Below are 16,607 nucleotides of genomic sequence, written 5' to 3'. Positions count from 1 at the left end.
AAGAAAGATACTTATCAATTTATTGATAAATATCAACTCATCAACAAGTAAAATATGACAGAAAAACCCACGAGTTTGTTAGAACAATTGGCTATTCAAGTGTTATTTGAGGGGAAAAAAATGCTATAGATTTCATCATGGGTTTGTCGAAATCACAAGAAGAATATACTATTTTTGTGATCATTGATTGGCCATCCAGGTATGCGCATAATTGCCCTTATAATTTTTTAGCAACAACAATGGCGAGAATTTTTATTTACAATGTTTGCAAATTACATTATATTCCACAAATAATTGTGTTTGATGGAGATCCAACTTTTGTGAGTTCATTTTAGAAAGAAGTATTTCATCTCAGAGAAAATAGATTAAGCTATAAAAGTTCCTATCATACAGAATAAAGCAACTAAAGGAAAGTTCCAAATCAATGACTCAAATAAGTTTTCGCATCAATATGCCTACTAATTTGCTTATGCTCATATCATGGGAAGAATTTTCTTACAATATGGCTAAACATACCACAACATACTTTCAAATAGTTTATGAAAGAGTACCTCCGATTATTCCATACAATTCTCATCCATCAAATATCAAGGCTATGAATGAATATTAGGAGAAAGAGACAAATATCTTCAATTATTTTATCTCAAATTAACACTCAAACTCACATGAGAAAATTAATAAATAAAATCCACATGTTCGATTACCAACTTAGTAAGCTCAATCAATGCTATTATGGGCCATTTCAAATCATTAAAAAATTTGCACCATAGTATATCAAATTGAGATATCATTGATAGCAAAAATTCATCCTACATTTCAAGTGTCATTCCTCAATTAATTCAAGAAGATTCGAAATGTCAACTTGCAATATTACTGGCACAGTTTATAAAATAACAACCCCTGGTTAAACCACTAAAAGTACTTCAATAACACATAATAATGACAAAATAGTTTTGCAAGCTTTAGTATGATGGTACAAATAATAGCCAAATATGCTTCTTTGGTATTCTTGAATGAGTTACAATTATGTTATCTTCAAATTGACCATGAGGACAATTTTGTTTTTGACAGAGGGTAATGATGTAATAACGCAAAAAGAAATAAACAGGGAAGGGTAAGGAAACAACCATAGTGGTTAAGAGATTTCCAAAATGGTTAAAGAAAAGATGATAATACATGAGATTAAGCCGACAAGAAGGGCAAGCTATTAGCTGTCAGTATGTTGGAAGAGAGATTGTTAGACAGCTATGCTTAGTTACACTGTTTCACGAAATGTAGTAATTAGCTTTGAATGTTAAAGTATAGCTATACATAGTTGTATTCAGTTAAATTGATTGATACATCGTAAAAAGTAGATTTGTTTGTTAGAGTACAATGGTGCTTAGTTGACTTTTTTTAGCATGCAAAAGTATGTAACCCCAATAACGCATAATAAAGATTCAAAGTAGTCAAGCATCTATAAGAGCTTTTCTTATGCCAATCTTCTTTATCCTTCTCCTCCCCAACCTCTTTGTTTCCATTATCTACAGTATTGGTAGCTAGAAGTGTCGTCATTTGAAGAAGTACCTATCCTATACACAAGAAATGAAAGGATAAACCAATACGTGAAAAATCTTGATTCAATTCAAATAATAGATTTTAGCATAATGGAAAAAAGATGGCAAGATAGAGGAAAATCACAACATGTGGAAGAAGTTACAATGTGTATCAAAGAACAGACAAAATAAAAGAGCAATAAAAAAAAAGTCAGTAAACTCATAGAATGGATATTTTAATAAGGGACAACGTGAAAACAAGAAACAAAGATTCATTTATAATGTAACAAGCAATTGAGGCAGTTTTGAACACACTATAAGATAAGGAAAGAGAGTCTTTCTCCTTTATCATTGAAGGTAAATCCTTATCATTGGCCTCTTGACCAACATGATACAAGGAAAAAGCTCTTTAAGAGACAATAAGGACAACAGTCAAGAAAAATGTCACCACATCAGATATCAAACGACCATTACTAACAAAAATTGTCTAAAGAGACAAAACATTCCCAAAAAAATTAATCTTTTGATGCCAAAATTATCACTCAATAAAATCTCAATTCAAAGGCATGATTCTATCATGAATCTCAAGATGGAACCAACTATTAAAGCATGGGGCAAGTTGTGATTTTATTAATTAGTTATCACAACTAATAAACCCGAGAATATATCTTATCTCATTTGTTGGATTAAAGAAGAAATATCAAATTTAGCCCTTGAAAAGACAAATTGGCTCATTTAAACATTTGTCAACTACCAAACTAGCCAATGAAGCCTGGAAATAGATAAAGTGTTATCTCAATACAAAAGGCATATTGAACATCATTAGACTGCTAGTTTTCAAATTGAAGATCTAATTGCAATCAAGATATAACAATTATGAATGTGCACAAATGCAATGATTCTTTGTAAGCTCTATCAAATAAAAAAAATGAGCTTTTTGATTACTTGAAAGGCGTTATCCACTACATACTGCAAGTAGAAGAACAAATTTGAATCATACAAGTCAAACTAAAAAAAATTGTTTGATGGAAAATACACCAAAATATAAGAAAATAGTAGATTATTATATATCTATTGACCGAACGTCACAAAGAGATAATCTTATTAAGAACCTATAATTTTCATCCACAAAAACAAATCTACGCAAAAAACAAACTCAATAATGCAAGGAAATTAACAATGGAGACTAACCTAAGTAGTTGGCAAGATGATGGAGACAAAATGAAGTCTTAAAAATAACTGCTCGCAAACAATCATCAACGACTTCAAAAGAGGAGTAATTAATCGATCGCAATGTTGGATCCAAATCCAAAGTGAGCCTAAGTCCTTCATCAAAGAGTCCACAATGTCAGGCAAGCAAATGTAATAGGCTAGTCCTTAGGATAAGTCTTTGGCCCTTAGTAGAGGTGAAGCACTCGCATGGTAAACAAGTGTTAAAGCTCATAACATATTAGGTCTCAACTAGTTTTCTAGGTCTTTAAGTAAGCATTCACTATCCATACTACCTTGCGAAGAAAAAAGTTGAATCCAAGAACTATGACTCCCCTTTTGTACCAAGACACAACAACATAATAATATAATTTGAGAGGCAAAGCAATACACATGATAACCAAGAATATGATTAGATACAAGTTCTTAATGTAAGACCTAAATCGGTACTTAAGAGGCTAGAAGAGGGAAAAGAGAGTAGTGTATCTTTTTTTTTTCCTAAATTCCCTGTTGACCTGGGGATTGAGTTAAATAGGCCTCATTATCATCTATTTATTGCAGATGAATTTTTCTTCTTTGTTTTCTTGCTTTCATGGAATGTAGAATTGGAAGGTAAAAGGACCTCAAGAATCTCAAGGGGCTCCATCCTTAAGGCCACTTGGTTGGTTATTACGGGCGAGGGCGACCATGCAAAAGAATATGGAATAGATGTAAGGGATCTCAAAGGAATCACCATCATCATACAACTAAAATAAACCTATAGTTTAAATCTAGAAGAGAATAAAATCTGAAAATTAGAAGAAAAAGAGCCTCATACAAAAGCATGAAAAAAAAAGCTTTGTTTTGGTTCACTTAGCTAATCAACGTATCGTTGTGCATTTTTGGCAACAAATAAAATTCTTAAGCCCAAGGAAGATGAAGAATTTATCTGCAAATTGGGAGAAAGGTGAACTTGTACACTCAAACTCCTTCGATATAAAAAGGCAGTTTGAGTGTAAGAAAACAAACGTAGACCCTACTCTGATATACTACCTTCTATGACATCATAGCAGTCCCAGGTTCATGATGGATTCACTCAATAGCTGCTTAAGCCCTATAAATGTCTCATATTATCAGCTTGACTATAACCAGGCAAGAACGAGTACTAATGAGCATGCTAAACAACAACAGAATGGCCATATTTTATAGGATGCTCAAAGCCTTTAGCCTCTAGTAAGTTTCATCTTGTGATTTTGCAATGTTTGCCATGGCTAAAGGCTAGTGTTTATCAAGCAACTAAGGATCATTGTACCCTAAATGTGTATAATATCTTTTAATCGCAAAAAAATTCATTCATTTAGCTATAACCAGCAAGAACCCTGGACATTACTCTATAAGCCAGTAAAAATGGCACTACGCAATGAAATAAGTTATGGAACGCTACTGCAGCAATACACCCTCCACAACAAATCAAAAGCCTAGATTCGTCCTCATCTTCACTATCTGATCGCTTGGACTAGTTCGACAGACAATTCTACTCAAGCAACATTTGTACTGACCATCCAAAGGCCCTTCTAATCATAACAGTTAATGCCTCATAATTCAAAGCAACGCTCCAAAAAATCATAAACATCAACCACACCCGATGTAGCTGCAGTCCTTCTACCGGCTCCAACTCAGGAAAAAAATCTCATCCAACTAAATCCCAAGAGAGCCGCAATTTACAGACCCTAACCAACCCAAGTTCCGAAAACAAGGGAAAAAAAGAACAAAACGTTTCCCAAAGACAAAAATCATTTGGAAATGGAGTGATAGTTTGCAGAGGGAAGCTTGAGAATGTGGAGAAGGAAAAGGAAGGGGTTTACCCATGAGAGAGCAGAGCTTCCAAATTGACTTAGAAGAGGGAGAGACGGCGGAGGGGGTGAAGGTCTTCTTGGAGAGCTCATACAGGGCCTGTATAGAGGACCCCTTCGCCATGGAAGCACTTCTTCCTAAACCTCTCCTGAGCTGAGCTGGGAGTGCATTGGCGTGCCTTCAACCATTTTCAAGTTTCACAAATCCAATTAAAAAGTATTCACATAAGTACTTCATATTTGAGCCCCCTTTAAAAAAAAAAAAAGTACTTCATATTTTTTGGACATTTTCATTATAAAGTTATGTATTTTTTTAATTGTTAAACTCAAATGATAGCAAACACAGTTTGAATCTGCAACATTAATCTTACCGTGTGAAACTATATCTCCAATCACTATATTGTAAGTAACTGTGTTAAAATTATGTACTTCAAAACTAATTTTTATATTCTCAATAAAAGTATCATGCCCTTCAAAGTAGTTCATATGCATTTTATTCTTATATCTAAATATTTGTAATTTAGTTATTATGTTGAACTTATTTATAAACCAATAACAACACATTTTTTTTCTACTTTTTCATTTCAATATGTTGAAAGTCCTAACAAAATCAACAATTGTGTGCTTGATATTGTATAAGAATTTTTCCAAGTGCATAGTAATATGTTAAAATTCTTGATAAAATTTTTAGAGCAAACCTACTTCATATTTGTGGAGTCCTTTTTAGTGCATAGTTGTGTAATCCAATCAAAGCTCAACAACATTTGCATTGAAGCTTAGTTCTTGTGAAAACCCTTACATAGAATGAAGTTGAACTTATAAACCTTAACTTGCCTTTTGGTGTAGTGGGAATTTCATAAAAAACTCTAAAGTTAAGTCTGTTCGCATTGAAACACACTTGGGATAGATGAACTCTTGGAAAGTTACACCAAATGGGCAAAATTGTGAAGTCACTAAGCCAAAGCGAGCAATATCTTAATGGGTAAAAGTTCGGGCTGTTAAAAATGGTATCAATGCATTACACCAACGCGAAGATGGAAAGTATATGTCATACAAAATAAAATGCTACACCATGTGGGTCACCTCTTGAACCCAAGATGGGACAAAGTGATACATGGTTAGAACCGCCTCTTGAACCTATAAGGGCCACCTCTAGAATTTTATATGTTTGGTGGATAATTTTGGGCTTAAAAATTGATAAGGACGTCAATTACTTGAGTGGGAGAGAGAGATTGTAAAACCCCTTAAGTGGAATGAAGCTAAAAACTAAAACTTAAAGGCTTCTTTTGGTGTAGCGTTGGAATTTAGTGTGATCCCTTAAGAGCACTCCCGGGATGTGTGACCTCCTAGGAAGTTACACCAATGGGGCAAAAGCATTATTTTGATGAGTAAGAGTTTGAGCTTAGATATGCATACAAGCTATGTTAATTATTTTACACCTAAACTAAAAGTTAATTAATCCTAATATATTTAAATTGCATCCTTGTTAATTTTTTAGGATTCTGATTTGTGTAGGGCTTGCTCGACATTATTTAAATTGTTCTTAAATTCAGAGTTTTTGTTTCTTGACTTGACGTAAGTGGCTGTTATTTATTGAGGGATAATTGTTCCCTTCATTATTAGGGCAGTTATCATTGTTGTTTATATTAGAATCCTAACTAATTTGCAGGATTACAAAACTTATCCATTTTATTTCAATTATATTATTTTTACTATTCTAGGACACTTTTATTGTTCATCATATGAAATTATCCACATTGATTTGTTAGCTTTGTAGTTATGACATTTATGTTTCCTAGTATTTGTTATGATTTACGGTAGCATATGTAAGTCGTTGAAATCTTGTTAGATATTGGCTAGTCATGCTGATGGACCCACAAAATGACGCCTCCACAAAAAATCATTTGGATTTTTTTGGATTGATGTTTACCTTACCAGTTTCAGGGTATTTAATAAAAATCAATTATATATTAATATAAATTTATTTGATATTAAATAACAAATAAATGTTAATTTTTGTGTTTGTAAGAATTGATTGAATTGAGGTGATTGCAGTTATTTATCAATCATGTCAGATTTCTTTAATTGGATTAAGCATGTTCATATCATTCTGATTTCAATTTTGGCCTTTATAATAGTCTATATGTACATATAAGAAAATTAATTTTTTATTATTCATACAGCGTGCCTCGGTCATTATCATTTATGTTTTAATAAATTATCATTATTTATTGAGTTTGATTTGTCAAACTCACTTGTTGATATTTTTGCATAACATAATTGATTTAACCACTTAAAGGAAAATTTTCACAGGAACAATCATTCCAATTCTAGATTTCTTTTTGGAATTTTTATTATTTGCTTTTATTATTTTATTTCCTCTTTTGGGTTTTGGGTAGTTGTTTCTTTATTATCATTTCAATTTTATTTCAGCTACTTTGTTTATTTTTCTTCTAAATATATCAGTTCGACTCTTATTTATGTAATAAAATAAAATTATTATTTTTATTATTACTTGCATAAAATATTTTTTTTGAGAATACAAAATATGTTCAATTTATTTTATCAGGTCTTATGTTGACAGGATGTATCACATTTCTGATCTGGGGTGTGATTGTTCTAATCTTACACTAAGAGATATTATATTATTTTATATGTGCATAAGAATGTACCTTTTATGAAAATTGAATAATCATTGTTGCAAACATTAGACTTATCTTATAGTGAAAGATATCATTTTCTTATACATATTATGTACTCTCACTCAAGCCTAACATAACTGTAGCATAATGTTTTATTGAATATTTTTAAAAAGGGCATGACAGCTTTTTACAAACACAAAGAGATTAATTACAAATTTACATCAATCCTATTGACTGCACTATTTATTTATTTTTTATAAAGAAATGTATTTTCCAGAACATACTTTTTAATATGTGATCCCCTACTGGTTTTCACTAATGATAAAGTTGTCTTATAATTTGGCTTCCAAATCATGGAGAAGAAGTCACAAGAATAAAAAAGCCATTCTCTAGATCAACTTCTATTAATATTAAGAATAAAGTGAGGATTTATAATCATTATGATATTATTTATTTAAATAGATTGTACATAAAATTTTTACTTATTTTTTCATTATCACAATTAAAATGTACCCAAAATTTTGTTGGCTTATACTAAAAATCTTCATGATTATTCTCATTATAATTGGCTCTTTTCTTTAAAATTTCCTAGTTAACTAATTTGTTATCATCACAGTGAAGATAAGGACAGAACAACTCCTTAATTATACATTAGTTACACAAGTGATGTTTTCTCTTTCGATATAATAAGAAATTCAAAATCATAAATATATAAGTGTTTACTAAAATTATTTATATATCTTATCTTCTAATTTAATAAAATTAAAATTTAATGATTTTTTAAACTTAGTAGCATGTGAAGCCTGACATGAAAGAGTTGATACCAACAATTATGAGATGGAAAAAAAACATTTCGTGAAATGTGAAGGAATACAAAATAATCAACTTATGTTGATTACAAATTAAGTGAGTTTGTTTCTACCTTTGTTTCATACAATTTTACTTAGAAATATAGCATTAGACAAATTTATAAGTTAATTTTGCATGGTGTTTTATGATTTGTTCTTAGCCATGTATAAGTTTTTCTTTTTATTGGTATATAAAATCTCACCAACCCCACAAAATGAATAAAAAAAGAAAAACATTTTTCATTCACTAACTATTACTCCTCCCACCACTCCTCTAAATAAACTAAAACTAACAACAAAATCCATGAACAATTATTTCTTTTGAAAAATTGCATTAATAGTATATATATCTAATTTAAATAAGTAAGTGATATTAAAATTTTACACATATCAATACATATAACTTAAAAATAGATTTGTATCATTTAATAATTACTAAGAAATTAGAATTAATTTAAGTAAGGAAGATTTGATAATCAAAATTATTAATAAACTTCTTAAGAAATGATTATCTTTAAAAGAAAAAAAAAGCGTAAAGAAAGCTAATGATGCTTAAAAGTAAAAATTACTAAGAAAAGCTAAAATGGGAAAAAGCTTGATGATAAGTCTAAATATAGAAAAATTGGCACCTATAATCTTCTTAGCTTAAACAATTCAAAATCACATTGATGTTAGAGTATTATATTTTAACTGATAAAATCTAAATTACACTTAAATGATTGTAGGTCAAAAAATTTTTGTTTGCTTGTCAAATAATTAAATTTTAGACAATGATGCACACAAAACGATTAAGCAAATTGGATTAAAACAATACTTATTTTATGTAAACAATTATAATATAATTATTCCATGCAAATTCTTACATTTCATAAGGCTTAAAACTTATTCTCACTAGATGATTCAGTTGAAAATATTTTTTAATGTAATTGCTACTCAAATATCTAGGCTATAAAACTTAAAAAAATAGATATCACTGGGACAAGTAATGTTTAAATTTGGGAGATTTATTGAGTGGAAAAATATTATAAGGTTCTAAATATAGTTATTTATTTGTGCATAAATATTATGTGGTTATATGTTATTTATAGTGCTTTTATTTAATATCATGCAAAATCATTGTAAGATAAAAAGCTGGAAATAAAATAGTAAAAGTGTTGAAGTAGAGCCTAGGCTTTAGAATCTAGAGTTTAGCGCTAGAATCAGAGCTAAAGCTCCAAAAGCTAGAGCCACCGTTTTATAAGCCAATACCACAACATCAAAATCCAGCACCACACTGCTAGAACGAAAGCCCAAAAGATAGAGTCCCTGAGCTTAGGCATAAGAATCCAACATCGCAGTGCCAAAATCTAGCATCATAGTGCAAAAAAATAGATCCTAGATGCTAAAATAAAGGTTCTAAAGACAGATAACCCAGAGCCTATGTGCTAGAATCCAATGCTGCAATACCAAAATCCAGTACCTTAGTACCATAACCTAAAGTCGTAGCACCATCATCTAGCACCTAAGATTATAGAGTTGTGGTGTGAAGACGCTGACATGAACAGTTATTGATGAAAAATTTTAAATTATTTGGGGAAAATAGTTTGAAGAGCGAGATTTATATTTAAAGGGAATGTTGGAGAGTGTCCAACATAGCTTAAGTAGGCCAGTGTTTCGTATTATTTAAGTGTTTTCTTAGTGTGAGTGCCAAGAGTGAGTCATTAAGTGTGAGAAAGCCAATGTAAGATGATTTAAGTGAGAGTTTGCTCTATGTTGGTGAAGCAGGTCTATGATTAAGATGATATCTTGGAGAATTCAATAGGTTATATCACTCTTAGCTCTTATCTCTTTGTTACAACATTTATATCCTCACTTTGTTTGATTGCAATGAAAAATTCTATGTGGTTTTGATTATCTTCTCATGTTAGGTTAAACTCTTTTCTTTTTTATGGAATTCTAAGTTTAATAAGGTCAATTTAGAATTAAGTTTAAGGATAAAACTTTTAAGGAGTTATTTATGAAATTCCATTTTTATTTTAGCAATTAGTGGTGACCATACTATTTTTTTTAAAATTAATGTGGGTTAATGTGGATTTGGGAAATTAATAGTGTCCTTATTCGTACAAGGGATATTTCAACGTAGAGTTAGGGAAATAGACATATTCTTATTGATACTTCATAATCAATAAGTGAATACATTTGTTCCATTTTTAAATCGCCTATAAGTATAGCCATATGACATAGGATTTTGAAAATGAGTATCTTTGTTGCTATCGACAGACACTTGTCGGTCGCCAACATGGGATAATGATATTTAATGTAATATGTATATATATATATATATATATGTATATATATATATATATGTATATATTTGAAAACTAATATTTTAATTTAAAAAAAATGAAACCGAATCGATCTCATATATGCTATAGTTTAGATAAATGAGTACAACACTGCAAATGACGTACCTATTCCGATCTCATATATGCAATAGTTTAGATAAATGACTACAACACTTGTCAGTATAGACACATTACTTAATAGTGAGACTCGATTAAATAAATACTCGATTAAATAAACTAAAAAAATTTATGACATCTATTTTATTCTACGTAATCTTTATAAAAACAACTTTATGTTGACCTACAAATTCCCCTATCTAATAGAAAAGAATTAGATGGGGCTTATCTTAAGTTGGGTTCCAAAGTTTCCTATAAGGGCAAACCCTTATAGTTAATTACATCTTAAATGACCGAGGTCACTTAAGAAAACTCTCCATTTAGATCAAAAAGTATTGCCTCCAAAAATTTTAAAGTTTAGGGCTTTCAAGGTCGAGCAAAGGAGTATCAAATGGGTAAGATTAAATGAGAACAGTAATTTTCAGAATCCAAAGGGAGAAAACTAGAGAAAGCCATGGATCCTGAGAATAAACTCGGTGACTTCCCAGACTATCCTATGGTTTTGCTTCAATTTAGAGGAAAAAAATTATTATATGTTTCATCCTGCTAATTATTTTTATTTAGGGCTTACACTTGCATGACACGGTCATACAAATAGCCTGAAAAATAGGAGGGTTTATGTCATAATGAACGACAACCTCAGAGCCTAAAGCGAGTTAGAGCTTATATTGCACAACATGGTTATGCAAAGGCGTAAGGATAAGTTGAGGATTTATGTCGTACTATATTAACTACCTCAAAATCCAATGGCTTGATATTTAATTCTAAGTAAAATTTTACTGTTAAAGATCTGTTTGCTCTCTCGAAGTTGTTCTTTTATATCACCTTTTCATGTTTCCCATAAAGTTAGCTCCAAGCTCCTCGTTAAAGTGACAGCTCCAGGTAGGAACTTATAGTTTTGCAATTTAAGTGACAAGTTTTGTTCTTGTTGTTGTTCAAATGTCTTGGGGGGTTAAAGTTGATTAGAACGACACCGGTTAGGATCCCATGTTTCCCTCATTCATGTACCCCTATTTTTTTTTTGAATTTACTTAGTCCAAACTAGTTGTTAAGCTCATTTAAACTAAGGAGATCTCATTAACAATCATAGGTTACCTCATTGAGGGACTCCCGTAAATTCAAAAAGGCGTATTATGTTGTTTGTTATTTTGAAAATGTAAACTTAATTTTGAAAATATGTTTCGTACTTTCAATTTTTGTTTAGTTTTGCACATAAAGTAAATAAATGCATGTAGAAAATGTTGTGAGGAAAATAAATAAAATTGTAATGCATAAAATATAAATGTGTTCTTGGGTCTCTACTACCGCTGCAAGGTTAGCATCATAAAACATCATATATTTGTAGAAAATTTAAATAAATTGCATAAAAGTGAACATGAGCATCTGATATGGAAAAAGTCAGAAAATAAGTCGCAGCAAAAGCATGAAAGTGAACAGGAGCATCCGATATGGAAAAAGTCAGAAAATAAGTCGCAGCAAAAACACGAGCAAGACGCGAATAAGTAGAAGAAAACCCATAGTTACATATGAAAGATCAGAACTAAGTGTAAGACATTGGCAAAGGTGGGGGCTCAGAGCTGGGTTGTGTGTTTCCCAACCTTGAGTAAGAGCTACGAACCTAATAATCTATGGAGGGTGGTCCTAAACTTGATCCAAGTGATTAACTGTGGACCTTTATAAAGTTTCATTTGTAATTTAGTTTTCATGCATGTAGAGATTACTTTAAGAGTCAAAAGAAATTTTGTTTTCATAAATGTTTTGCAAAGTAGTGTTGTTCACAAGTTAATTACCTTGATCGAGTTAGGACTACAACCAACCTAAGAGTATCGGTGACAACAATCTCATCAAGAGTTGGCGAATAGTACCATCGGTTCTTATCCTCTTCTTTTATTAAAGGTCCTTGAGGTAGGAGATACTATTCTAAATCCTATGTCGTATCCCTCATTTTGACGCATATTAGCATTATTGTAATCGCCCTAACCGCCTAGACCTCAGACTTACACAAGCCCAATGATCCATATGTGGTAAAAATAAATATCCCCAGTTTCTCACAAGGATTTAAATACTTAAGGGAAGACTTAAATCCTTGAGCATTGGGTCAATTAATATAGGATAAGTAGTGTAGGGCATTTTTATTGATTTAGGTGAATTATCGGGTCCCGAAGCATAACTTGGTGGGTCTCTAAAAGTTTTAATGGATGATTTTCTTGAACAAATAATAATAAGTTTAGTTGTCCTTCACAATATCCAAAAGATCATAAAAGTGTTCAGGGTATAATCCTAAACAACTTTTAGAACCCTTTGAACCACGTCGAGTTCATTTGAACTTATTATATTTTTCAATTGATCATCCAAAGTTAAATTTAGATTAAATGAGAATTAATCTATCCTAGGGTTAATGAACCTTGATGTTTTAATTATCTCGTGAACGGGGTACTTAGACATTCACTTAATGTTTTATTTAAGAGTTATGTAAATGGATGCCCCTTAGGGGCAAGCTTAAATCATTAAGGACCTTGGACTCACAATTAAAGTTTGGCTCGTAGTATTTTAAAATTATTCATTATTAATTATGTTTCTCTTTTCTAAATCTCATTGGAAAAATTTAAATCAAGCATAGATCACTACTAAGCCCTTAAGTCAAGATTTCAGGATAAATTTGCAATAATCAAAATGTTGAATTAGAGGTACTTAATTCTTATTAAATGATCATGTTTATCATCTAGTCACCAATAAAGAGGCTTCAAATGTGTATGCTATCATATTCCTGGCTCAAGCCCACTACCTTACGATCATCTAATTAGGTTAACCTCCAAGTAATAATAATTTAGGGAAATTATAACTTTACCCTTATTATAGGATAGATGACAAGTTGGTTTATGCCTCTTAGCCCTTATGTTTTAAACATCCAAGAGGATTTATTATTATCAATATTACCCACTTCCCTTTGACTTAACCTAAAATTTAGTTAAGGCATCAAAATCCCATAATTATGAGTTTGCGTTTAAGGTCTTCCACTTCATAAATCATTAAATTCAACTCAACTTTAAGGCCTTCCACTTCATAAGTCATTAAATTCAACTCAAATGACTTTGAAACTTTCTTGGTACCCCACTCATGATTTAATTAAAATATCAGAGGTGAAATTATAATTTTCTAATTTTTATTTAATTTTAAAATTATTTTTAATCAAAAAAAGGATTTTCAAAGTTAATTCATTTAATCAATCAAAGTAAAGCTTCTAACATTAGGAAAATTATTGAAGGTTAACCTAGGTCAGAGGACCACTTGGACCAAATTTTATGTTTTTTTGAGTTATATTTTAAGTATTTATTGATTTTAGTGATTAATTAAATAGAAAATATAATTTAATTTCAAAAATTACTTTTTATATTTATCTTTAGTCCCTCTGAGTTCAGAGAACTCAGAGAAATAAAATTTCCACTTTTATAATTTTTATTTTATTTATTGTAATTATTTTAATGAAAAATTAAGAAAAATACATTTTTAGAATTTAAAAATACATAACTTTATTTAGAAAAAAATAGGAAAAATATTTTAGGTGGTCTGAAGTGATCAAGGAGCATTTTGTGACATTTTTGGAATATTTTTGTATTTTTGTGATTTGTAATTATTTTTAATTATTTTTAAATTAAAATTTAGCAAAAATGAACTATTTATTTTAATACCAATTTTATTTTTCTTGAGTGTCCCTGGTCACAAAGATCACTCCAAACCACTTTTTATGATTTTATCAATTATATTTTATTTATTATAATTATTTTAGTGCAAAAATCCTATTTACCTTGAAAAATAAGTTTTGATATGAAATACATTTCAAATTGATTTCAAATTTTTAATGAGACTTAAAATCATCATTATCTTTAATGTGAATCAATTTTTATGATTTTTAAATTATATTTTAATTTCTTTAATTTTTATGAGTTTTAAAGACTTAATTACATAGTGTAATTCACCTAATTATTTAAAAATATCTTACATGTTTTCTAGGGTCCTCTGACCATAGTGAACGTACCAAAACAAGTCTCATGTTTTTCTGATTTATATTTTAATTGATATAATTGTTTTAATAAAAAATATGCAACTAGTCTTGAAAATTGAAGCTTTTGAAGTTTGGGGTGCTCTTTGACTTTGGAAAAATAAGAGAAAACTCATATTCACATGAGGAACAAACCCCTAAATTTCAAGTCATGATGATTAATATTTAATTAAATATAATTAAAACAAGCTCCATAGTATTTAATTAATTAAAAATAAAATACATGATAAATAATTTTGATTTTTAGTTCGTAATTTTCTCCTTTATTCATTAAGTAACATGGTATTTTTATTATATTTTTATGATTTTTAACACCAAGTTTTGAGTTTTAAAATTTTCAACATTTAAATAAAAAAAAAACTTATTTATCCACTTATCCACGCACCAGCCAACTCAACCTTAGCAGCTCCGAAAGCGCACGCGGCGGCTACTGATTTGTTGAGATTTACATCTTAGTTGCCACACGGCTCGCGGTTCACGAATAGATCCTTCGTCCAACGCAATCTAAGTTGTAAATCCGATACATGTGTGATCGAACTGATCATCATCCCAAATTAACCTAATCCGAGAATCGTCCAACATCTTGACCTAATATCTCGCTCGATGCTAAACCAAATTGCATGGGTTTGTTCTACAGCTTCATCTAGTCAAGGAGAACCTATTTATACAGTTGATTAAGTTTAAAAATCAAGTTCGCTTCACAATCGATGAAACCGAGACAAAAATTAGGGATTTGGAGTTATACCTTTGTCCAAGAGGTGTGGCCTTAATTGGATGCTTGCAGAAGCTTCTCTGGAGTCCCACAAATGTGCTCGAAGCGTCACCTTCTTCTGGTATGGGGTCTAGGTAAGAGTTTGATCAGAGGGTGGTGCGGTGATCCTGAATTTCTATATAGATATAAAATGTGATGTATGCAATTATATGCTTAATTTCGTTAATAGTGATTCCTAATTTGCAACAAAGCCAACAACTTGATCCAAAGCAAAAAGCAAAGTAAATTTTCAACTATGAAGCAAAGAAGAATACAGTTGTAATGTTTAAATATGGGATACTACACAAGTATATGTATCATTATCAAGTAATATATGACTTTTTTATTATACTACACAAGTAATACCCACAAAAAAACTTGGCAATATGCACTTTAGAAAGCTAGAAAGTTTAGATAACAAAAATATACTTAGCAAAATATTCTTACTTAAACTTAAGGTGTTATCATAGGAATGAAAATTCAATTCTTTTTATAATTTTTGGTTTATGGAAATAAAGTAAAAAACTAATTAACTTGACTAAATATTTGCAAGATGAATGTTAATATAAGTAATATATATTTTTTCTTATCATGAATCAGTAATAAGTATACAAATTATGTTGTGGAAGTATGTTAAATGTGTTGTGCTAAATAAGAGCAATAATATTTTTTTTCGTTATTAGAGATGTTATAAAGAACATTGACTAATTTATAGTTTGAATAGGTAGGGAAGATACTAGCTCTCACTCTAGGGTTCCCTCTTCTCCCTCCACCTGGGGACTAACATCTCCTATCAAAACTTAAAACTATAAATCAAATTGAGGGCTTTAGCCTGTCACTCTAAATTCCTCTAATTCTACACCCTTGAAAAGTTTATTTTCTTATTTATTTGCACTCAACTCCATGAACTACGTCATGAAATCAATATGTGACTCTAAACATTTGTTGACTGAAATTATACAATCTCGGATCTTATATGTTATCACAACAGGTATTAACATCTTAATTGGCCAAATCAAGAAGTAAATGAAGTACAAGGTTTCAAATCATCACAAATTCTCTCAATATTGAAGTCTAATACTTCACACAACTTCCTTTAAATCTTAATCACTTATCATTTTAAGGAAAAAGATAAAGAAAACTACTCATAATCCATGGATAAAATAAAACCACACATGAGTTTAAAAGTAGAAATCATGCACACAAACAAGAAATCTTAATTAAAACCAAATGTTGACATAAAGATAAACACTTATCTCAAATTCTGTCCACTAAATGTCTTGAAGTTC

At 30.4% G+C, this 16,607-nt stretch overlaps 1 protein-coding gene across 2 annotated transcripts in view; it reads right to left on the bottom strand.

Moving 5' to 3' along the window:
• Positions 1-4,770, bottom strand: part of LOC110019109 (plant cysteine oxidase 3) — a 40,728-nt gene extending 35,958 nt beyond the window's left edge. For both annotated transcript variants that reach the window (XM_020716678.1, XM_020716679.1), the window contains exon 1: positions 4,589-4,770. In XM_020716678.1, the coding sequence (XP_020572337.1) occupies positions 4,589-4,700 (112 nt within the window). In that variant the 5' untranslated portion in view covers positions 4,701-4,770. The remainder of the gene's footprint in view (positions 1-4,588) is intronic.
• Positions 4,771-16,607: the final 11,837 nt, after the last annotated feature.

Source organism: Phalaenopsis equestris, unplaced genomic scaffold (genome assembly GCF_001263595.1).
Source record: "Phalaenopsis equestris unplaced genomic scaffold, ASM126359v1 Scaffold000049, whole genome shotgun sequence".
NCBI lineage: Eukaryota > Viridiplantae > Streptophyta > Magnoliopsida > Asparagales > Orchidaceae > Phalaenopsis > Phalaenopsis equestris.
Note: the sequence above shows the minus strand (reverse complement) of the source record. Positions and strands in the feature narration are given on the sequence as shown.